At 43.9% G+C, this 26,030-nt stretch overlaps 1 protein-coding gene across 1 annotated transcript; it reads right to left on the minus strand.

Moving 5' to 3' along the window:
* Window positions 1-407: 407 nt before the first annotated feature.
* Window positions 408-21,302, minus strand: PFDN4 (prefoldin subunit 4). Its single transcript, XM_040437203.1, has 4 exons — window positions 21,237-21,302; window positions 19,447-19,554; window positions 15,249-15,386; window positions 408-1,086 (listed from the first exon to the last, which is right to left on the minus strand). Exons 1-4 carry the CDS (start codon window positions 21,258-21,260, stop codon window positions 955-957), a joined length of 402 nt encoding a protein of 133 aa, XP_040293137.1. The 5' UTR covers window positions 21,261-21,302; the 3' UTR covers window positions 408-954.
* Window positions 21,303-26,030: the final 4,728 nt, after the last annotated feature.

Raw genomic sequence — 26,030 nt, forward strand, 5'->3', positions numbered from 1 at the left:
CAGTTTTCAAGTTCTCAACTATCTTTAGATTGGTTTATAATTACCCACTTGGATCGTGCAACCATGCGGTGCTACACTACTTGGTTTTTGTAAAATGCCACATGTCATTATGCCCAAGTCTGCCATGTTTTTTCTTAATGCTCTAAATTGTATTGTCATTTAGTTGTTTACTTAATGTATTCATTATCGATTTACTTAAATCTACTATGGCATATATCCCTGCGTGGTATTATACTAAGTCATTCATTTTATATGCATCTCTTCTGTAATGTTGTACATTGACAATTATTAATAAAACTTAAGTGATAAAAAAAAAATAAAAAAAAATCTGAATTCAGAGGAAGGAGAAAGGTCACACAGTAACATTATTATTAATAAAAATATATCACACATACAACAACTTTGCAAGCCAGGATGCTGCTTTATTTTTCGGTTTCCAGGAGAACAGACCCACAAGTCTGGACAAATACATTTCTCAGTTACTTATGAACACAGAGCAGAAAGGGGTAATTGAATTGTACAGCAATGGTGACCTCCTCCATTCTAGGAGCTGATGAACTACAATCCCCAGCAGAATAGTCAGATGTTGCCGGGTACTGAAGACCTGACTGGCTGCACTAGAGAAATGGAATCTCTCCAGCAGTAGATGAGCAGGGAATGGATGAAAACACATGCTGTAGAGATAGCTACTGTTTGGGGAGACTGATGCTGGCATGCCTTTAAAGAGGTATTCCAGTTGTTGTAAGTTATGCCCTATCCAAAGTATAGGGGATAACTATTATTAGATTACATCGTAGGGGTCATAGTGCTGTACTGGCTATCTCCAATAGAAATTAATGGATAGGGGATAACTGGAAATAACTGGAATACCCCTTTAAGCACCCTCCTGGCTTTTTTTGCCTGATCAATAAAAAAACATAAACAACCAACCAAACACACAATAATTTAAAGGATTTAGCTGTCGTCGGCTTCCAGGTTGATATTGTTTCCAAACTTGGCGTACAGCTGGACTTTGAGATCACCAAGGACTTGCTGGATAGATTCTACTCGTGACTGTAAAGAATCAATTTCATCCTGTAATCCTTTCTGCACAAAAATAAGGAGGGGGGAGAAACATTACATCAATTTGCAAACAGTCAAGATTGAAAGGGTTTTTTGAGATAAAGAGGACCTTTCACCGATCCTGACATTGTGAACTAAGTATCATGACATATACAGCGGCACCCAGGGATCTCACTGCACTTCTTATTATCCCTGGGCGCCGCTCCGTTCTCCCGTTACGTCCTCCGGTATGTTCGGGGACTTGGTTATAGTAGGCGGAGTCTGCCCTTGTTCTGCGGGCGTCTCCTTCTCCTAGGCTGTAGCGCTGGCCAATCGCAGCGCAGAGCTCACAGCCTGGGAGTTTTTTTTTTTTTTCTCCCAGGCAGTGAGCTCTGCGCTGCGATTGGCCAGCGCTACAGCCTAGGAGAAGGAGACGTCCAGCAGAACAAGGGGAGACTCCGCCTACCATAACCAAGTCCCCGAACATACCGGAGGACATAAACGGGAGAACGGAGCGGCGCCCAGGGATAATAGTAAGTGAAGTGAGATCCCTGGGCGCCGCTGTATATGTCATGATACTTCGTTCACAATGTCAGGATCGGTGAAAGGTCCTCTTTAAATAAAAAGGCAGCAGCGAAAAATGGTTTAACTTTACAGTCAATGCAAGTAACGTGCGACAATCTTCTCTGCGACCATTTTGCAATTTGGCTGTGTTTTTACAGCCAAGTCACAGGCAAATTACTGCCAAGTATCACAAACTTTTCTGAGGCTTGCTATCGCGGGACACGTTTCACTGCATAGCTCCAGACTTAACCATTGTACCAGGGTGAAGCTTCATTTAAAGAAGACCGGCCCTTTAATGTAAAAATGGATATCTGCACTTTTAACATTCACTCTACGCCAACAAGTACTTCTTTGCCTGGTAAGTTGTAGGCTCACCAATTCTCTACCCACCACCTGATGACAAAGGATTAATATGTTTTTGCCTTGTAATATATATATATATATATATATATATATATATATATATATATATATATATATATATATATATATATATATCACAAGAAGATAGAAAAATGGGCAGCACTCCGGTCTTGTGATAGAAAATAGGTGATGTTTTATTCACACCCAAACGCAATGCAGCATTTCAGCCCTCTCAATGGAGCCTTATATACACTGCTCAAAAAAATAAAGGGAACACTTAAACAACACAATGTAACTCCAAGTCAATCACACTTCTGTGAAATCAAACTGTCCACTTAGGAAGCAACACTGAGTGACAATCAATTTCACATGCTGTTGTGCAAATAGAATAGACAACAGGTGGAAATTATAGGCAATTAGCAAGACACCCCCAATAAAGGAGTGGTTCTGCAGGTGGTGCCACAGACCACTTCTCAGTTCCTATGCTTCCTGGCTGATGTTTTGGTCACTTTTGAATGCTGGCGGTGCTTTCACTCTAGTGGTAGCATGAGACGGAGTCTACAACCCACGCAAGTGGCTCAGGTAGTGCAGTTTATCCAGTATGGCACATCAATGCGAGCTGTGGCAAGAAGGTTTGCTGTGTCTGTCAGCGTAGTGTCCAGAGCATGGAGGCGCTACCAGGAGACAGGCCAGTACATCAGGAGACGTGGAGGAGGCTGTAGGAGGGCAACAACCCAGCAGCAGGACCGCTACCTCCGCCTTTGTGCAAGGAGGAACAGGAGGAGCACTGCCAGAGCCCTGCAAAATGACCTCCAGCAGGCCACAAATGTGCATGTGTCTGCTCAAACGGTCAGAAACAGACTCCATGAGGGTGATATGAGGGCCCGACGTCCACAGGTGGGGGTTGTGCTTACAGCCCAACACCATGCAGGACGTTTGGCATTTGCCAGAGAACACCAAGATTGGCAAATTCGCCACTGGCGCCCTGTGCTCTTCACAGATGAAAGCAGGTTCACACTGAGCACATGTGACAGACGTGACAGAGTCTGGAGACGCCGTGGAGAACGTTCTGCTGCCTGCAACATCCTCCAGCATGACTGGTTTGGCATTGGGTCAGTAATGGTGTGGGGTGGCATTTCTTTGGAGGGCCGCACAGCCCTCCATGTGCTCGCCAGAGGTAGCCTGACTGCCATTAGGTAGATGAGATCCTCAGACCCCTTGTGAGACCATATGCTCGTGCGGTTGGCCCTGGATTCCTCCTAATGCAAGACAATGCTAGACCTCATGTGGCAGGAGTGTGTCAGCAGTTCCTGCAAGACGAAGGCATTGATGCTATGGACTGGCCCGCCCGTTCCCCAGACCTGAATCCAATTGAGCACATCTGGGACATCATGTCTCGCTCTATCCACCAACGTCACGTTGCACCACAGACTGTCCAGGAGTTGGCAGATGCTTTAGTCCAGGTCTGGGAGGAGATCCCTCAGGAGACCGCCCGCCACCTCGTCAGGAGCATGCACAGGCGTTGTAGCGAGGTCATACAGGCACGTGGAGGGGACACACTACGGAGACTCATTTTGACTTGTTTTAAGGACATTACATCAAAGTTGGATCAGCCTGTAGTGTGTTTTTCCACTTTAATTTTGAGTGTGACTCCAAATCCGGACCACTTTAATTTTTGTGCGATTTTGTTGTCAGCACATTCAACTATGTAAAGAACAAAGTATTTCAGAAGAATATTTAATTAATTCAGATCTAGGATGTGTTATTTTTGTGTTCCCTTTATTTTTTTGAGCAGTGTATATATATATATATATATATATTAGGGATCGACCGATTATCGGTTTGGCCGATATTATCGGCCGATATTGAGGATTTTGAACGTTATCGGCATCTATTTTGCCGATATACCGATAACGTATTGGGAACACAGAACGCGCTGCTCTCAGCGCGTTCTGTGTTCCCTCCGCAGCACAGGGGAGAAGGAAGCAGTGTCTCCTCCCCCTGTGATGCTGCTGCCGCTGCCTCCTATGACAGGACGGAAGACAAGAGGAGGGGAGGGGCTGTGGCCGCTGCGCCACCAATGAAGATGAGTCTTTCATTAATTCAAATACAGGAGGCGGGAGCTGGCTGCAGAATCACATAGCCGGCTCCCGACCTCTATGAACGGCAGCTGCGGTCCGCGGTAGTTAACCTCTTAGGTGCCGCGGATCGCAGCTACCGCTCATAGAGGTCGGGAGCCGGCTATGTGATTCTGCAGCCAGCTCCCGCCTCCTGTATGTGAAAGAGAGGTATCTTCATTGGTGGCGCAGTGCGCCCCCCCCCCCCTCAAGCAGTGCGCCCCCCACCCCAATAGTAAAAACAGTGGTGGCGCAGTGCGCCCCGCCCCCCCTCAAGCCCCCTAGTATTAGTCATTGGTGGCGCAGTGCGCCCCCCACCCCATCCCAATAGTAAAAACATTGGTGGCGCAGTGCGCCCCCCCCCCCCCCCCCCCAGTTCTAATCATTGGTGGCAGTGGCCACAGGATCCCCTCTCCCCTGCTCCTCCGATCGGAGCCCCAGCAGTGTAAGCCTGGGGCTCCGATCGGTTACCATGGCAGCCAGGACGCTATTGAAGCCCTGGCTGCCATAGTCAGCTCCATGCTGCTGTGTGCACAGAGCACAGGGCAGCAGGGAGAGTGCGAGATCCTATTCACTTTGATAGAGATCTATCAGGGTTATTGGGACAAGGGTTCTAGTCCCTAAGGGGGCTAAAAGTTAGCAAAAAAAATAAATAAAAATATTAAGTATAAATGAAAAAGATTTACAAAAAAAATAAAATAATAATACACGTTAACAATAAACATTAATTTTCAGCAGATTTGTGTAGGACATTTTTTTTTTTCCTCAAAAATAAAAATACCCAGAATATCGGTATAAATTATCGGCTATCGGCCTGAAAGTTGACAAATTAACGGTATCGGCCCTAAAAAATCAATATCGGTCGATCCCTAATATATATCCATCCATCCATAGAAAAGGTCAGGCAGCACTCCGTCATATGTAGCTGTAGTCCCCCGATGCAGGACAGGATAAATAACAAAGAAAATCCGCAGCACTCCTTGCCAGGGACTTGATGGAGAAATGCATAGGGAGAAGGCGTCTTTGCTTGTATGGGAGCACACTCCCATACAAGCAAAGACGCCTTCTCCCTATGCATTTCTCCATCAAGTCCCCGGCAAGGAGTGCTATATATATATATATATATATATATATATATATATATATATATATATATATTACACATACATACATATACACACACACACACAGTGGATATAAAAAAAGTCTACACACCCCTGTTAAAATGTCAGGTTTCTGTGATGTAAAAAAAAAAAAAAAAAAAAAAAGTGTGCACACCCTCTTATAACTGGGGATGTAGCTGTGTTCAGAATTAAGCAATCACATTAAAAATCATGTTAAATAGGAGTCAGCATACACCTGCCATCATTTAAAGTGCCTCTGATTAACCCCAAATAAAGTTCAGCTGCTCTAGTTGGTCTTTCCTGAAATTTTCTCTCTCTCACATCCCACAGCAAAAGCCATGGTCCACAGAGAGCTTCCAAAGCATCAGAGGGATCTCATGTAAAAGGTATCAGTCAGGAGAAGGGTACAAAAGAATTTCCAAGGCATTAGATATACCATGGAACACAGTGAAGACAGTCATCAAGTGGAGAAAATAGGGCACAACAGTGACATTACCAAGAACTGGACGTCCCTCCAAAATTGATGAAAAGACGAGAAGAAAACTGGTCTGGGAGGCTACCAAGAGGCCTACAGCAACATTAAAGGAGCTGCAGGAATATCTGGCAAGTACTGGCTGTGTGGTACATGTGACAACAATCTCCCGTATTCTCCAAATGTCTGGGCTATGGGGTAGAGTGGCAAGATAATAGCCTTTTCTTACGAAGAAAAACATCCAAGCCAGGCTACATTTTGCAAAATCACATCTGAAGTCTCCCAAAAGCATGTGGTAAAAGGTGTTATGGTCTGATGAAACCAAGGTTGAACTTTTTGGCCATAATTCCAAAAGATATGTTTGGCGCAAAAACAACACTGTACATCACCAAAAGAACACCATACCCACAGTGAAGCATGGTGGTGGCAGCATCATGCCAAGGGGCTGTTTTTCCTCAGCTGGACTGGGGCCTTAGTTAAGCTAGAGGGAATTATGAACAGTTCCAAATACCAGTCAATATTGGCACAAAACCTTCAGGCTTCTGCTAGAAAGCTGAACATGAAGAGGAACTTCATCTTTCAACATGACAACGACCCAAAGCATACATCCAAATCAACAAAGGAATGGCTTCACCAGAAGAAGATTAAAGTTTTGGAATGGCTCAGCCAGAGCCCAGACCTGAATCCGATTGAAAATCTGTGGGGTGATCTGAAGAGGGCTGTGCACAGGAGATGCCCTCGCAATCTGACAGATTTGGAGTGTTTTTGCAAAGAAAAGTAGGCAAATCTTGCCAAGTCAAAATGTGCCATGCTGATAGACTCATACCTAAAAAGACTGAGTGATGTAATAAAATCAAAAGGTGCTTCAACAAAGTATTAGTTTAAGGGTGTGCACACTTATGCAACCATATTATTTTATTTTTATATTTTTTTACACCACAGAAACCTGACATTTTAACAGGGGTGTGTAGACTTTTTATATCCACTGTATATATATTACACACAATGTCTCATTATATATATATATATATATATATATATATATATCATTTTGTAGCCCAAAATGAGAAAAATGCAATCATTAAAAAAATTGCCCCAGAAAGTGGACAATAAACTGAAATTAAACCTGGCCAAACTGGAATCAGAACTAATGGATATGAAATAAGGTAATTTTTTGCTATAAAATCATCCACACCTCGTTCTGTGTAAAGAAATCTAACAGAAAGAAACATAACATGTCCCGTGTGAATTTCAGCTCTATGGAACTGGATTCCTCGGCCTGAGAACCTGGATGTATTTTATATGGATGAAAAAAGTAATTCACATTTTATCGAGAATCAGAGAAATAGATCTAGTGTTCCCAATCGTGTAACAAAGTTAAAAAAAGAAGCAGAGGGAAAAAACAAATCCTTGATATCTGCGAGGTCACGAGAAATAAATGAACTGCAGGGTTTAAACTTATCAGAGAAAATCCTCTGGCCAGATCACTTGGACGTCTTCTCTAAAGGACTGACTTCTGCTCCAACTTACAGTAGCATAGGAAGGTGAGAAGCACTGCTCACCGAGACCTCTCAGAAGGACCATTTGGTCTCCATGTCATCAAAAATTTCCGTGTTTATTTCACCAAACAAGCGACGTTTCGATTAGGAGTCTTTTTCAAGCTCGAAATTTTGAAAAAGACTCTGAGTCGAAACGTGGCTTGTTTGTTGAAATAAACCCGGAAATTTGTGAAGACATGGAGTGCCGCAGTATCTTCTAATCTGTATGATTCTGCTCCAACTTGCCACTTTAATGTCTACAACACGGCACTTGATGTCAGTAAATTAGCTGGAGACCTTACTGTCAGGAAGCATTTCTCCTCAGCAGACGATAGCCCTAATTCACTAGCAGTGAGTGATCCAGTGAGAAATGCTTCTGAACAAAGAGGTCACGATAATCTTACGTTTTCTTTTAAGGAACAAATTGTCCTAACTGAATTCTATCAACTCCAAAGGGACTCTGCTGGAAATAAAAGCACGGGTCAATCTGCTCATTCTACAAGTATAAATCCCTGTCTTTATCCTCTGCAATCACGCTCCCCAGCCCGGGATCGCTTCCAGGAGCTCGTGGAGTGCGACTCAACCCTTCTGTCTGAACAAAGGAATATGTCACATAATAAATAGAATCTGACAGAGGGTCAGAGATTGGCTATAGGAACACTGAAAGATATGGAGGAGACAGTCATTCGACAATTTGATAAGAGGTGGGGGGGTATCATAGTTCTTGATGGTGGGTTATATAAAAATCGGAATTTACGAATGTTAGACACCTAGACGAAGTCATTTGCCGAAATGCGCATCAGGTGTGGACGCAGTTCCCCTCTTTTACTTCATCTACGGATCAGTATCTGGTGATCTATTGTTCTTTTTGGGGTTACATCTACTGCACAGTTGATACTTTGATTATGTTGGTTTGGTCCTGGGATATACAATCTTTTTCTCATTACCATACATGTATTTTGATATTTGTGGCGGTATATGTACCTTAGTGTATTCACTACACATATATATATATATATATATTTATATATTTTTTTTACCACTTTTTCTTATATACTCAGGCAATGCAGTCCTTTTCATGAAGTATGCCTCATTTTTATGTATGGTAATATATATTCTTAAGATATTTTCATTAAAGTATGCATTATTTTAACATCTATTGCGGTTCTAGCACTTTTTTTTTTTTTTTGCTTTGGGGTTTTTTCAGTTCTTGGTGCAGTCCAGACATCTTGTGTAATTATTTTTACTGTTACTTAGCCATTTGCGATTAGTGTGTTTTTTGAACCACTTTTTTTTGTGGTATGAATGTATACAGTAAGTAATGCCGTTATACAAACTGAAATTACCGGCTCTGGTCCATGATGAGTCTCTGGGTGTTCTTTCAACAAGCAGAATACATTATATAGAACACCCAGTGTCCCCATCTACTATTCTTTACTAAAAGTACATAAACTGGGGTTTCCTCCTTCCCTTCGTCCATTTGTGGATTAATTCGTTAGTTCATTTAATGAAGGAGATTTATCAAGATTGGTGTACACACATGCCACACTGGTGTGAGATGCGCTTAATTTATTAATTACTGCAAGAAAATTTAGACTAGCACATCCACAGGTTATGACTAAGAACTGAGAAAAGTTCAAAAGATGTTAACCTGTTACGGCAGTGGGTAAAGGTGCACCCTGGATGTATTCACACTATGAAATGCAATAAAGACAAAGCAACTGTTTGAGGTTTTGGATGCTGGAACTCTCCTTTTTCGTACTCTACATAGAAGAATGGTCCGGTCTTGTCCCGTGCATCCACGTCTATGGTGAGCTGGAAACCGCAACTTTTTATTACAATATATTAGCACATCCAAAGTCACAGGTGCACATCCATAAAGCTTGCATGCAGACAGCAAACTGTTATACATGCAAACAATAGAACTAGGGATTAGGGCTGAAACGATTACTCGATTGAATCATTTAATTCGACACAAAAAAATACTCGATGCAAAGATTTGTTTGTGTCATGTGACCACGAAGCGGGAGTGCAGCGCTTGCTATTACTCACCGATCCGTGGTCACCCACCGGCCTGTACCATGCTGCAACCGCCGGCTGTCGGACAGCAGCTTCATTGCCAACCTCCCCAATGGCTACATGACCGACCTGCAGTGCCCCGAGCCCCCCCCCCCCCATCCACCGGGCCGGACAGGAGCAGGCACAGTGGGGCGCATGTGGCGGGGGGCTTCTTCTCTTCCATCACCAACGTGGTCAAACAGATGGCGGCCTCGGCGGGTCTGGGGGAGCAGAGTGCAGGGGGCCCCAGGAGGAAGTCCCGTATCCTGCTGGCGGTAGATGACCCCTACACCGACTGGTGAGTCCTTGGACGTTATATGTGTGCACTGGATCATGGGGGCCCTCACCTGCAGGGGCCCCGATGTACACAAGGTGTCCCCTGAGTGCGTTAGGTTCCGCATAGACTTGGGGGAGCCCCTGGATCATGTCAGCTGTGGGGGCCCCAGCTCCCCCCAATGTACTGGTGTGCAAACTGGTTTACATTCCACAGGGACTGGGGGGACTCCCTGTTTAATGTTAGGGGTCCCCCAAAAAATGTATGCAAATTATTTCTTTATATTCCACATCCTGCATTCTAGGGGCCTCTATGTTAGATTGCCATAGGGCGCCGCCCCCCCGAAAACTATATGTAAAATATATTATGTCATGTACACAGGGGCCCCTGTGTTAGATTGCCATAGGACCTCCAGCAAAATATGTGGAAATTATATTATTGCTTTATATGTCATGTAGACAGAGGGCCCTGTATATGATTGCCATAGGGTGCCCAGCCCGCTCCCCAATAATATATATGGAAATTATTGCTCTATATGTCATGTAGATAGGTGCGCCCCCTGGTGTCCAGGATTCCCCATACTGACTGGAGAGTTCCCCTATAATGAGACCTCCTACACCATGTCAATGTAATGTCTACCAGTCACTGCTGGTACGGCATGTACTGTATTATATATGACGGGGATCTACGTGTGTATGTTTATGTTGTATACATGCACATGGATATAATATACATAATGCTGCGCTGCGTCTCCAGGAATGTGACCTCTCGGAGAGAACTGTTGCATTATGGAAAGTACTGAGAGTATAATGTGTCGTATGTGATACGCTGACAGATGTAACATGTATATAGATGGTGGCACAGGGGGGCAGTGTTCCCTCTAAGCCTTCGCAGCTGCTGAGCGGGGTCGGCTCAGAGCTGGGCACAGCGCCATCAAATGTGGGCGATAGGAAAACCTAAGATAATTGTCACTTCAAAGAGCATACAAACCTCTGCGCCATCCCATACAATACAGTATAACCCCTGCACCATCCCGTACAATATACAGTATAACCCCTGCACCATCCCGTACAATATACAGTATAGTCCTCTCTGTTATCACTGGACATTGCTCTCCATATATAACCCATACAGGGAAAAAAAATCTTTGTTCCAGAGAACTTACATAGAAAAACTAATAACCAAGAGGCTAAACAAAACCCAGTTTCTGACCCTTATGTTAAAACATAACTTTCATTTGATTGCTTTAATACCTAAAGGGAAAAAATAATTAAAAAAAAAGCTGCTGTTTCTCTAGATGACCTTATGTTGATAGTAGTGGTAATAGAGTCTCAAGGGTCTATAAAAGCAGCTACACTATTTTTTACAAAGCATTGAAACTCTATTAACACTACTATCAACATAAGGTCATCTAGAGAAACCGTAGGTTTTTATTTATTTTTTCTTTCTCTTTAGGTGTTAAAACATAACTTTAATTAGATTGCTCTAACACCTAAATGGGAAAAATAAGAATTTTAAAAACCTGCTTTTTCGTCTAGATGACCTTATGTTAATAGTTAATAGTAGTGTTAATAGAGTCCCAAAGGTCTGTAAAAATAGTGTAGCTGCTTTTATAGACCATTGAGACTCTATTACCACTACCATAAACATAAGGTCATCTAGAGAAACAGCAGGTTTTTAAAATAATTTGGGGGATCTGTGGATGACACATTGTTATGGGGGACCTGTGGATAACACACACTGTTATGGGGGACATTATACAGGGGTAATATAACTGAGGGGTATCAGGTAAATTATACAGGGGGTAATATAACTAAGGGGTATCAGGGTACACTATACAGGGGTAATATAAGTTATATTACCCCTGTATAATAATGTCCCCTGATACCCCTTAGTTATATTACCCCTGTATAATAATGTACACTGATACCCCTTAGTTATATTACCCCGCCCTGTATATTTTAACCTGATACCCCTCAGTTATATTATATAACTGAGGGGTATCAGGGTACATTATACAGGGGGTAATATAACTAAGGGGTATCAGGGTACATTATACAGGGGGTAATATAACTAAGGGGTATCAGGGTACACTATACAGGGGTAATATAACTGAGGAGGGCTATCAAGGACATTATACAGGGGTAATATAAGTTATATTACCTCTGTATAATGTCCCCTGATAGCCCTCCTAAGTTATATTACCCCTGTATAATAATGTCCCCTGATACCCCTTAGTTATATTACCCCTGTATAATAATGTACACTGATACCCCTTAGTTATATTACCCCGCCCTGTATAATTTAACCTGATACCCCTCAGTTATATTATATAACTGAGGGGTATCAGGGTACATTATACAGGGGTATTATAACTAAGGGGTATCTATCAGGGTACATTATACAGGGGTAATATAAGTGAGGAGGGCTATCAGGGACATAATACAGGGGTGAGGGGTAAGATAAGTTATATTACCCCTGTATAATGTCTGATAGTAGCCTAGCCCTCCTCAGTTATATTACCCCTCATGTACCCTGATACCCATAGTTATATTACCCCCTGTATAATTTACCCTGATACCCCTCAGATATATTATATAACTGAGGGGTATCAGGGTAATACAGGGGACAACAGAGGATTCGTAACACTGTGGGACAGGGGTGGGTTCATACTTCTTTTTTTATATGCCCTCACCTTACCATCACCAGCTAGCAGGCGGCCAGGCGCGCAGGGTACTCAGATGCAGCGTAGCGTAGCGTGACGTGACGTGACGTGACGTCACGTGAACTCAGCCTGCGCCGCACAGCACGCACTCCCTCTCTGCCTCCGGCCGGTCCAAAACTCCAGACAGGGGAATCAGCTGGGGGCCGGCACAGCTGAGTGAGCGGGCGTTATAAAATTGTGAGCGGGGCCACAAAAATTGCTGCGCGGCCGCCCACCCGCGCAGCTTAGAGGGAACACTGCAGGGGGGCTGATGAGTTTTTATAAAGAAAAACGTTCTTTTAATGATTTTTTTGTTATTAGATTGCTCGATTAATCGTAAAAAATAATTGATAGAATACTCGATTTCTAAAATAATCGTTTACTGCAGCCCAACTATGGATTAGAGATTATTTTGGATTACAGTGGTACTATACCTACTATACATGGAAAATGGAAACTCTTCACGCATATTTTTAATAAAACGTGTGTCAGGCCGATCTACCAATGTCAAGGTGGCTTCCGCAGATGGGTACCTGACACTAAGGGCTGTTTCACACGAGCAAGTCCATTGCGGGAATCACGCTCCGTGTGTGAGTGTGATCCTCTGCGCTGGACTTGCAGGAGCGCACGGCGTTATTATGATTTATAATGCTATGTGACTCTGCATGCCCTTTTTTCCACAGAATCATAGCATTATGTCACGGTCAGTATGATTCTGTAGAAATAAGGTCAAGCAGAGGCACATAGCATTATAAATCATAATAATGCTGTACGCTCCTGCAAGTCCAGAGCAGAGGATCACACTCACACACGGAGCGCGATTCCCACAATGGACTCGCTCGTGTGAAACAGCCTTAACAGAACTGCCTCTCCTGGGCCTAACCTAAGCTTACAATATTCAGGGCAGCGTAGGAACCAGCGATATTTATACTCTGCTCAGAAGCCTTGGGCATATCGGCAGGAAGAGCTTCCATTTTTCATGTATAATAGGTATAGTACCACTTTATTCCAGAATAATCTCTAATCCCTAGTTCTATTGTTTGCCTGTATAACAGTGTGCTGCCATATTTAGCTGCCTGTATGTTAGCTTTATGGATGTGCACCTGTGACTATGGATGTGCTAGTCTAAATTTTCTTGCTGTGTGTTTGGAGGGTAGCTCCCTTCTTTAGATTGAGCACACCCACCCATCTGCCCAATGGTTCTGAGCAGAGTATAAATATCGCTGGTTCCTACACCGCCCTGAACATTTTAGGCATAGGTTAGGCCCAGGAGAGGCAGTTCTGTTAGTGTCAGGTACCCATCTGCGGAAGCCACCTTAACATTGGTAGATCGGCCTGAAACACGTTTGATTAAAAATATGCGTGAAGAGTTTCCATTTTTCATGTATAATAGGTATGACGATGATTCTTATGGTTAAAAACCGGTGACAGGTTCCCTTTAAATAGTAATACTGTCATACGATCTCAAATTCAGGAATTATTCCCATTAGACCCGCATCACATTTTTGGATTTCGTATGAGGGTTTGTTTATTTTGCGGGACAAGTTGTACTTTCTAATGTCACCATTTAATATGGCATACAATGTAGTGGGGGGGAAAAAAAACTTCAAATGGGGTGGAATTGAAAAAAAAAACCCAAAAAAAACAAAACAATTCTACCACAGTTTTATGGATTTTGTTCCTACAGCGTTCCATATGTGGCAAAACTGACCTGTTCATTCTCTCATACGATTACAAACGATACCACATATATGTCGTTTTTTTTTTTTAATTAGATATCTTTTTTTTTTTACATCACCATATTCTGTCTCCAATAATTTTTTTTTTTGTTATGTCTACTGAGCTGTCAGCTGTCTCATTTTTTGTGAGACGATCTGTCGTTTTTATTGATATCATGTTGGCAGTGTGTGTGACTTTTTGATCACATTTTAAAAAATTTTTTGAATTCACTGTATGGGGAAAAATATTTTTATATCGTAATAGTACAAGCTTTTTTAGACACGGAGATGCCCATAAGGTTTATACTTTTTATTGTTTGCGTATTTATTTTTTTACGCTAGGAAAAGGCGGGTGATTTAAATCTTTATTTTTTTTAAAACAATTTTTAGTTTTCTTTAGCCCCTCTAGGAGCTAGTCGATTTTTTTTAGCTTATACAATAGTTTTACAGAACTACAGTAGCTGAATTTGCCATTATCCTATGCAGGCCAACGTAGGAACTGCAGCTCTAATAAGCTACGTCTCTTAACCTCCCTAGCGGTAATCCCGAGTGTGGCTCCGGGTTAACTTACACGGCAAGAAGCGGTAACCCCGAACCACACTCGGGATTACCATGGGTAATTTGAACGGGGCAGGAATGGATGCGGACAGCACAGAGTGTGCTGTCCGCATAAGCAATTCCGGAAAGCGGCACGAACATCCGGCCGCAGCTCCGGAAGAATGTACCACTTCGGATACAAAAATTAGACACGAATTAGACTGCCAGGGAGGTTAAGACAGACTTGCCGTGTTAGAACGAAGGACCAGTTTCCTCGATTGCCGCACGGGTGAGCCGGTCTTAACCCAGAAGTGTGCACTTCCAGGTTTTTTGCCATTTAGATGCCGTGGTCGCACTTAGGGGTTAAATGCCTGCGATTGACATTATTGCCAATCACAGACATTAGCTATGGGCCTCTGCTGTTTGAAACAGCAGAGACCCACTGGCTATGGCACCTGCTGCATGTGCGAGCGGGTACCATGTTTAAAGACCCTCCTAAGGGTTAAAACCCAATGTGGTTATCCTCGTTTTAAAAGTCTACGTTCAATATCAAAAGCCTCTTTGTTGAAGCTTTATGGGGCAGAGGAGTTTCTCTTTGCTCTTGCTAACTTGCCCACAATTAGAGCTTTGATGAGACGCATGGAAAGCGCTATATTCTGGTACAAAGGGGCAGTATTATAGTACTTACATTATAACACATAGGAGGCAATATTACAGCAGTTACATGCTATAACTAACCTTAGCAGCTTCTAGCATTTCCTGGGTCTCCTCTTGGGAATGACTAATAAAAACATCTCCGATCTGATAAGGGATAAGGAGAGAATCTTCTAGCATCAGGATGTCGTCACAGGCATCTTCTAGGTTCTGAAGCTCTTTCTATGAGAAGTATATGGGTGTTAATACAATGATCAGATTATACATAGATGTACAGTGGAATTATATAAGTAATGTTTCAATACACCCCAGAAATGATTATTAATCCTATCAGGAGACATAACTTTTTTTTTTTTCCACTCACATAGCCTTATAAGGAATTGTTTTTTGCAGGACAAGTTGTAGTTTCTACAGACACCATTTTGTATTGAATTGTAGGGGGAAGCTGGAAAATATTTCCAAATGTGGCAGACTTGGAAAAAAATAAAATAAAATTCTGCCACAGTTTTATGGGTTTATTTTTTACCGCATTCCCTATACGGTAAAACTGACCTGTTATCTCTATTCTTTAGGTCAGTGCAATTACAACATATTCCCATTTATATAGTTTTTCTTGTGTTTTAAAGGATTTCTTTTCTTTGCATCGCCATATTCTGACCGCCATAACTATTTATCTTTATGTCTATGCAGCTGAGTGAGGGCTCCATTTTTGCACGGCAATGTGTAGTTGTTGTTGATACCATTTTAGAGTGTGTATGACTTTTTGATTTTATTACATTTTGTTAGAAAGTGCGGCGATCTATTACTGCATTCTCCGTATGGAACAAATACATTTATATGTTAATAGTACAGGCATTTTGGGACGTGGAAATTCTACAATCTCTATTCTTTATTTTTAATATGGGGAAGGGGAGAGTTATTTGAATTTTTTTATTTTTTCACACTTATTTTAAGAGCATTTAGGGAACTTGAACATGCGATCGTTTGATTGCTTCTCCCACGGATGGCAATGAATTACCATTGCAGTCTATGGGAGATTAGCTATGTTCATTACATGAACATTGTTGTGGAAGGCCTCAGAGCATCCAGAGGACGCGAAGCTGCCATATCAACCAAACAGCGCCCTTCTTTTGGTGCAGGGGGAACTGCTCAGTCCCTGGGGGCGCAGAGTTCCCAGTGTTTCACTGCTGAGATGTTGTGGTCGCAATTGACCATAGCATCTGTGCGTTATTGAAGATCACAGACATTGCCTAAAGGTGACTGCTGTGTAAAACAGAGGGCACCCACTAGGTACAGCAACTGTTCAGCTTATGAGCAGGCACCATGTTTAAACCCCAGACTTTGGCCATATATGTACAGCAGTTGTTCTTAAAGGAGTTGTCTCATTTCAGCAAATAGCATTTATCATGTAGACAAAATTAATACAAGGCACTGATTAATGTATTGTAATTGTCCATTTTGCTTCCTTTGCTGTCTAGAGTAGTTTTCCATCAAATTATACACTGATCATTTCCATGGTTATGAACACCCTGCAATCCATCAGCGTTAACCGTGTTTGCACACTATAGCAAAAAAATTGCTGGACTATGCACACTCCTGTGGTCCCCACCACCAGAGAGGCTGGCACATTTTCCTATATTGTGCAAGCACGACCATCACTGCTGGATTGCAGGGTGTATATTTTGAGGGGAAAAAAAGAATCTTACACAGAATGCAATATGGATAATCACAATACATTAGTAAGTGCCTTGTATTAACTTTCTCTACATGATAAATGTCATTTGCTGAAGTGAGACAACACCTCTAAGGGGTTAAAGCCAAAACCAAGTGCATAAAAAAAAAAAAAAAAAAAAAAAAAGAGAAGCAGTATCTGTACTTTATAGGGTATTTCGCTACCCAATCGATACTTTTGTCCCGGTATCGATACGATACCGAGATTTCCATTTTTTCAATACTGGGCTGCGCTGCTGCGCAGTATAGTATCACAGAACACGAGCGCGCTGCTGTCAGCGCGCTCGTGTTCCCTCAGTAGCACAGGGGAGAAGGAAGCAGTCTCTCCCTCCACCGTATGCCGCGCTGCCAATAAAGAGAGAGGGGCGGGCGCACTGCGCCACCAATGATAGGAGGATCTTTCATGGGTCCGGACTTTGTTAAGTAGCAGGCTACATAGAGCGGCATCCAGGGATCTCCCTGCACTTACCATTATTCCTGGGCGCTGCTCCGTTCGCCCGCTGTGGCCCCCATTACTGTCTTCTGCTCCGTATACTATTTACTACTATCAGAGCAATGGGGAGGAGACATCAGCTTCTCTCCTGGGCGTTCCTTCTCCCTGTAGCGCTGTCCAATCTCACCGCAGAACATCACAGCCAGGAAGAAGGAACACCCAGGAGAGAAACTAATGTCTCCTCACCATTGCTCCAATAGTAGTAATTAGCATACAGCGCAGGAGAATATACCGGGGGCCACAGCGGGCGAACGAAGCGGCGCCCAGGAATAATAGTAAGTGCAGGGAGATCCCTGGGTGCTACTCTATGTAGCCTGCTAATTTAACAAAGTCCGGACCCATGAAAGGTCATCTTTAACTTTTAATACAGGAGGCAGGTGCGGCAGCAGAATCACATAGCCGGCACCCTGCCTCTGACAGAGAGCTGCGATCAGCGGCAGTTAACCCCTAAGGTGCGGCACCTGAGGGGTTAACTGCCGCTGATCTGCTGCCGGCAACCCGCCTCCTGTATTAAAGGTTAATTATCATTGGCGGCACAGTGCGCCGGCCCCCCTCAACCCCCCCGTATTAAAAACATTGGTGGCGCAGTGCGCCCTCCCCCCCCTTCTCCACAGTATTAAAATCATTGGTGGCAGTGGCCACAGGGTCCCCTCCCCTTCTCATTGGTGGTGCAGTGGCAGCTTCTGATCGGAGCCCCAGCAGTGTAATCCTGGGGCTCCGATCAGTTACCATGGCAGCCAGGACGAAGCCCTCCATGGTAATCTCCCTGCTGTTGTGTGCACTATGCTCAGGGCAGCAGGGAGAGTGTGAAGTCCTATTCACCCTAATACAACGCTATCAGGGGGAATAGGACAAGGGATTAAAAAATCCCAGGTTCTGGCCCCTAAGGGGGGAAATAGTTATTGAATAAAAAGTAAAAAATAAAATAAAATAAAAGTTTAAAAAAAACCCCACCAAAGTATAAATCACCCCCTTTCCCCATATAAAATATATAAATAATAAATAAACATATCACATATCGCCAAGTCTGAAAATTCCAAACTATTAAAATATTTTAAAAAATCTATGCGGTGAACGCAGGAACAGAAAAAAAATTAAAATGCGGAATGCACGTGGCTTTTTGGGTGTTTTCGTTTTTTCACGTAGTATCGAATGGTATTGAGTATTGCAATACTTTTTTATGGTATCGAAATCGAATCAAAAATTTGGTATCGCATCAACTCTTTATACTTTCTCTCCTTTTATGATCCACTCCAGATTTTGGCTTAATAAAATACATAAAACAACCTGAATGGGTGTTAGCGCCCCCAAAGAGAACCTGTCATTACAAAATACAGTGCAATCTGCAGGCAGCATAATATAAAGCAGGAGGGGCTGAGCAGAATGGTCTATAGTTTTGTGGGAAAAAGATTCAGTAAAGCTTGTAATTTGTACATTTCAATCTCCACTTTTCCTGGCTTCAATTGTACATGGGGGGGGGGGGGGGGGGTGTTATCGGTGATTGATAGCATTCCCTGTGCAAGTGTGTATACAGAGATAGCTGTCAGCCACTGACAACTGTACACAGGGGAGTTCTTACTTTCAGTAAAAGCAGAGATAAAGTATAAATTACAAGTTTTACTGAATCTTTTCCACAAAACTATATATCAATCTGCTCTGCTCCTCCTGCGTTATAACATGCTGCCTGCAGATTTACAGCAGGGATGCTCAACCTACAGCCCTCCAGCTGTTGTAAAACTACAACTCCCATCATTCCCTGACAGCCTACAGCTATCATCCTACAGAACGGCACCGTGGGAGTTGCAGTTTTACTACAGCTGGAGGGTCGCAGGCTGAGCATCCCTGATTTACAGGAACATTAAAGGGGTTGCCCAGCTTTTTTTTATCCTCAGGATAGGCCATTATTAGCTGATCGGTGGGGATATGACACCCCACACCTCTTGTGATCAGATGTCCTATGTAGCTCCATCTCCGGAAGTTAGTGCTGATCACTGCAGCACTGCTCCCACTGGACAACCCCTTTAAATCACATCCGCAGGCCAGGACGGGTGATGTTACCTTCTTCACTTCAATCTCATCCTTCAGCTCTGTGATTCTGCTTGTATTTCTTGCAAAGATGTTAATTTTTTGCTGGTCCTCAAAGGTGACGTTCACGTCTTCAGCTACCTGTGCGAATAGAGGACAGATACTGCTGTAAAACATGGCAGGGATTCTACAAGACTGGAGGAAAAGGCAGTGACATTCTAGCAGTTGTCCCCTGGGACATCAGGGAGGGGAGCTGCCTGCTCTGAACCAGCAGAGGGCAGCAGTGACATGGAATCCTTCAGCTTTGGATGTGACTGGAGTATAAACCACAATGAAATGTACAAACATGACAAGACTGGCAATATAGAACCTCAAAAACCTCAGCATTACAGGGGTGTTCTTATCGCAGACATTTATGGCAGGATAGGTCATAAATGTTTGATAGATGTGGATGCCAGAGGTGGGACCTGAGCTTAAAGGGGTATTCCCACCCGAGACAATGGGGGCATATGTCTAGACTATGCCCCCATTGTCTAATAGGTGCAGGTTCCACCTCTGGGACACGCACCTATATCGAAAAAGGAGCGGGGTAAGTGGTGGCTGGAGGACCCCGGATCCAGGCCACCACCAAGCGCTCTCCCCATAGAAGTGAATGGGAGCGTTCTGAGCATACACAGCCACCACTCCCACTCACGTCTAAGGCCTAACAGAGATCGCCAAGGCAGCACTCATACAAATGACTAGAGGGTGGCTGCGCTTGCACAGTGCGCCCTCCACCACTTTCTGGGCCCCGTTCTGCGGTGGGACCTGCACCTATCAGACATTGGGGACATATCCTAGCGATATGCCCCCCATTGTCTGAGATAGAAAAACGCCTTTAAAGGGATGCTAATAATGATAACTAGTGTAGAGTGAACTTGTGTTTCAAGTTCGGGTTATCTAAGAATCCCGTTATGTATTCCACTACCACGGACCATAACCGAATCCTATGACGCCATGTACCACAGAAGCCTATAAGAGGAATGCTGTCCATAGACTTCTATTACGGTCCGTGGTAGCGGAATACATAACGGGATTCTTAGGTAACCCGAACCTGTACGCCGAACTTGAAACACAAGTTCACTCATCGCTACTGATGACCGATCCTCTGGAAACCGCAACAAGTGTATCTTTATTCCTGCCAGTTTTCAGCACACAGCAGCGCAGGCGACATAAAGACCGGCGCCGATCGTGAGACTTCAACCGGTCCATGGTCCGCATTTTGTCAGGCATATTCTATCATTCTGCAGAACAGACATACAGATGCAGATCGCACACGGACGATCCATGTACTTTCCGGATCCATATGTCTTTTCCGTAAAAAAAATAGAATATGTCCTACACTTGGCTGCAAAATGCAGACTACGGACCCTTTAAAATCAATCAGTCCGCAAAAAATGCAAATGCAACATGGACAGGATCCGTATTTTGCACACAGTTGTGTGCATGACGCCTAAAGGTAAAGTCCGCTAATTCGGCACCCAATGGTCCAGAAAGCCCGCTAACCTAATTCTAGAGCCAATGGGGGACCACAGGGGTAGGACACATAATACGTCTGCCTATGGTCCAGGATTTCCAGTTAGTTCCCCCGGACTCCGCATTCCTGAAGTGTCATCCATGGAGAAGTCAGCAGCTACATTACTGGCCACAGCTATAGAGGACAAGTCCTTCCACAGACATAGCAATGGACAACGTCGCTCAACTGCCCGACCCCCTCAGAGCCTCAAATCGTACGAAGACCCCCCCCCCAAACCTCAAATATCGCCACCCCGGAGCTGCCTCACCGTTTTTTTCATGGTGGCCGCCATCTTAGGACTGTACTATTCTTAGCGGAGGGCGTTACCTTACCGCCTCACTATATGCATATAAAGGATTCCGAGGGACAAAACGCTTCTAATGCAGCGACAACAATAATGGAGAATGTACATGTAGTTCACGGTGAACTGAAGGTAAAGTTTGTGAGAGATAAGCTATGGAGGTACGATACACGAGCAGGTGAATGGTACGGTCCTAATAACGATCTTTACCAGAATGGGCGACCTGCGCGGCTAGGCCACTAGATGGCGCTGCGCGCTAAGGATAATTCTGTACACAGGAGGAGGAAGTATGTGACCGCTTGTGTACTATAGGGCTGTACATTACTATATGTAGTATTACATGCAGTATACATATTATATATTGTACAATAACTGGATGAGGCAAGGGAGTAGCTAAAGGCTTATTACAGCCTCTGTTGCAAAGTCCATCAAAAATATGTGACAAAATAGGCTAGCATGCTCATACTTCAGGAATTAATGGGCCCGTCCCCCAGGATTTACATACACCCCATCTATTTTCACCTGGAATTTGCAGGGACTGTGACAATAGAGCAGGGATCTCAACTCTCCCGGAGGTTCAGGGAGTCTCCTGCTATTAGATAGCGGCTCCCTGACACCAGCATGTGAGACAATATATCCCGGAAAGGTTTACTGATAGCAGAGAGATAAGAGAAGTGACAGGACAGAGTTTAGACTACAGGTTGAAATTGAATTAACCCTTTAGGGTCAAATTGGCTTCTCAAGGAGATATATATGTTAAAGGCATCCCTTCTTCTGCCTCATTCAGTAGCTATATAACTATTGAGAGAGATGTATGTTTTTTTAAATACATTTACACATTTAACCCTTCATTTTAATTATATTATTTACCCCAGTGTTAAATTCACCCCCCTGGATGCTTGTTTTTTTCCTACAGTGGGGTAGAAAATTACACACAGGGTTTTAAAGAATAAACTTGCTGACTCAGACCAAGAGCCGACTCAGCAAGTCAGCAAGTGAATCGAAGCATCCGCGCATGCGCATTGCGCAACCTAAGCTTCGGTTCACTCGCTTCTTCTCAGCTCAGCGAATGAACTAAAGATTCGATTCATGAACCGATTCATGTGAAAGATCCGAACTTTCCATCTCTAGTTTACTCGCAGTAAACCTTTCCGGCAACCTGTAGCAGTGTCCCCTTCTCGGCGCATGCGCACAGTGCAAGAAGAAGCCGATGCCAGCAGTCCGCAACGGCGCATCAGGCTGAGCCTGTACGCACACGCGGGATCTCAAAGCGGGAGGAGGGGGGGGGAGAGGCGGCACTGAGGAGTAGAAGGCGGCGCTGGGCACGAACGGCGATGCATGCGGCCGGGCACCATGCATCCACAGACCTCCCCTGCTTGGGCACCTTAATTCAGTGATTGACAGGTTAGTAAAACCTGTTTTTCCGCAGAATAAAGCCACAAATAGCTTTTATAAGGCCACCTTAGAAATCAGAATGCTATCCTGGACATGAGCATATGTTTAGCTCCCAGCGCTTATAGGTGGTGACAGAATCCCTTTAATCATATACATAAATATGATAATTTGGGGCAGGGTAATGAGCCCAGTCCTCCACACCATAGAGCAAAGTGTGCAGATACTGCATATGTTTGGAAAATGTAATAAAAAGTTTGTGAAAAAAAAAGAAAACCTCCCTGAAATGAGAAGTGCACCTCCCTGAAATGAGTTTTTGCAGGTTGGGATGTCTGAGAGAGCTAACTTAAAGGGATTCTGTCATGAGATTTGAGCCCTATAAGCTAAACATATGGCCAGGTCCCTACTAATAACATGAATCCTAAACTGCCCTTATTAAACCTGCTTGTGGCTCTATTAGCCCAAAAAACAGGTTTTTATAAGCTGTCACTCACCTACCTAAGGTGCCCAAGGGGTTTTACGTTAACCCAGGGTGCCCGCCCGCACCCCTCGCCGTCTGGTGCCCAGCGCCGCCTTCCTCACCTCAGCCCCGCCTCCGCAATCCTCCCGTCCCTCTGCTAGATCCGGCGCCTGCGCACTAGGCTCAGCCTGATGCGCCGCGGACTCCTGGCAGCGGCTTCGTTGAGCGAAGTGCGCATGCGCCGGATCTAGCAGAGGGACGGGAGGATTGTGGAGGCGGGGCTGAGGTGAGGAAGGCGGCGCTGGGCACCAGATGGCGAGGGGTGCGGGGGGGCACCCTGGGTTAACGTAAAACCCCTTGGGCACCTTAGGTAGGTGAGTGACAGCTTATAAAAAACAGTTTTTTGGGCTAATAGAGCCACAAGCAGGTTTAATAAGGGCAGTTTAGGATTCATGTTATTAGTACGGACCTGGCCATATGTTTAGCTTATAGGGCTCAAATCTCATGACAGAATCCCTTTAAGTTTTTGAAGTTCGGATTCGGGTATATGCTGAATTGCGTTATGGATTCCGTTACCACGGAACATTACGTAATTCAATGACGGAATGCCTTTAGAAGTCTATGGCCAGCTTAACGGATCCGTCTGGTTTCCGTTATGCAGGAGAGTCCTCTCCTGAATAACTAGGGTTGTCACCTTTCCCAACAAAAAATACCGACCAAATTAAGCCACACCCCAAAGGGGGTGTGGCCGTGGGTGCGCGACTTAACATGGGGTGGTAAGTCGCTGTCATACTGTGGCTCCTAATAATATTAATGCCTTCATTAGTGCCCCCCAGTAATATTAATGCCCCCATTAGGGCCGCCCAGAATTAATACCCCTATTAGTGCCCCCAGCATTAATGCTCCCATTAGTGCCCCCCAGCATTAATAATGCCCGCATTAGTGCTCCCAGTAATAGTAATGCCCCCATTAGTGCCCCCAGTAATAGTAATGCCCTTATTGGTGCCCCCCATAATTAATACTGCCCCCATTAGTGTCCCCCAATAATTCTAATGCCCCCATTAGCACCCCCAAGAATTAATACTGGCCCATTAGTGCCTCCCAGTAATAGTAATGCCCCCATTAGTGTGCCCCAGAATTAGTGCCTCCCAGTAAGAATAATGCCCCCATTAGTGCCTCCCAGTAAGGCGTTTTTTTTTTTTTCCGTTTGCGTTCCGTATACGGAACTATTCATTTTAATGGATCCACAAAAAAGACAGAAGGTACTCCGTATGCCTTCCGTTTCCATATTGCCGTTTTTCCGTTCCGTTCAAAGATAGAACATGTCCTATTATTGTCCGCATAACGGACAAGGATAGTACTGTTCTGTCAGGAGCCAGCTGTTTCATTCCGCAAAAAAACGGAATGCATATGGACGTCATCCATATTTTTGGGCGGATCCGTTTTTTGTGGACCGCAAAATACTGAACGCCATACAGTCGTGTGCAGGAGGCCTAAGAGTAATGTTGCTCGGAAACTCTGGGCCGACACCCAGACCCAGTAAATCCAATAGTTGCACAAGCAAAGAATCCAGTGGGCGTCAGTAGTACTAACATCGTGTAAACATTATTTCTTCAATAATTAAAATCCAGATGTGAACATCGTTTAACGCTGACGCATTTAAGACTATAACAGTCATTGGAGTACTCCTCCCTGTCTCTCTCTAAAGTCTTTCTCTGCAGAACTTTAGGCAGGCAATGTGGTTCTTGGTAAGCTTCCGCAGTTCCTGGGCTGAACGGTGCAGATTATGGCACAAATGGCCAGTTCGTATCAAAGTGTGGCAGGGTACGTTATCTGTGTTACCTCTCGCAGCAGTAAGATCTCTCTGCCATAAACGTGCACAATACCTTGCTTACTGACTCCAGTGCATGGCCTTGTAGATTCTGGACCTTCTGATTTCCTTTTCTCTGGAGCACTTTTGATGTAGTTTCCGTGGCTGTACATGTGTCAGAGATGAAGGTTCTCTGAGCTTCGACCCAGCTCTGAGAAGCTTGCATATGTAGGTCTTCACTGTGGCACAGTTAAGATCAGACTACTCACTCACTAACCAGGGGGCGGATCCAGGTCCATCTCCTGGCAACCTAATAGGCATTTAACCCTTAATTGTCCATACAATACTATTAGCTACACAAATATAACAAATCACAACATTTAACTTAGCAATATAACATCATATCGATTACCCCTTTGTAGTGACACTCCCTTAATCCTCTGTATAGGTCATCAGTATCTGATCTGTGGTGGTCTGACACTGGGACCCCTACTGATCAGCTGTTTGAGAAGGCACTAGTGCTCACAGAAAAAACAAACCAGCCTCAACCAATGCTATATAAGGGCACGTGTACACACACTATATAGCCTACAAATATGTTCCCCAAACAGAAACAAGAAAACCATACCCATCAAAAAATATCACAAAATATAAATTTTATTACACAAAATCAAGAAAAAAGAAAAAAACACATGAATCAGGAGTAACAATGTCAGAAAAAGATAACAGTGCTGTATGGAAACACAGGACTACAGCCCTACTGCCCACAAAAAGAGTGTAACACATGCCCCAAAGAAGAAGGGGATAACAGGTGAGACCAGGTATCAAATACATATGTTATATGACCAAGCCTATATCCATTAACCGTAATTATATTTAAAAAAAGGTGAGGTCCCACAATGACTAGAGGCTGGAATAATCAAACAAATCTAAATATTAGCCCCCACTGGGCTCACCTGTAGACATGATCAGGGGAAGAGAGCTGTAGTATGCCTTCACACGCATTTCGCTCTTGTACCCATATACATGGCATCATTATATACCGGATTTTGGCGACAAAAGAAATTAAACATAGGTGGTATGTACCTGGCGCATGATC

This window comes from Bufo bufo, chromosome 6 (assembly GCF_905171765.1).
Source record: "Bufo bufo chromosome 6, aBufBuf1.1, whole genome shotgun sequence".
Taxonomy (NCBI): Eukaryota; Metazoa; Chordata; class Amphibia; order Anura; family Bufonidae; genus Bufo; species Bufo bufo.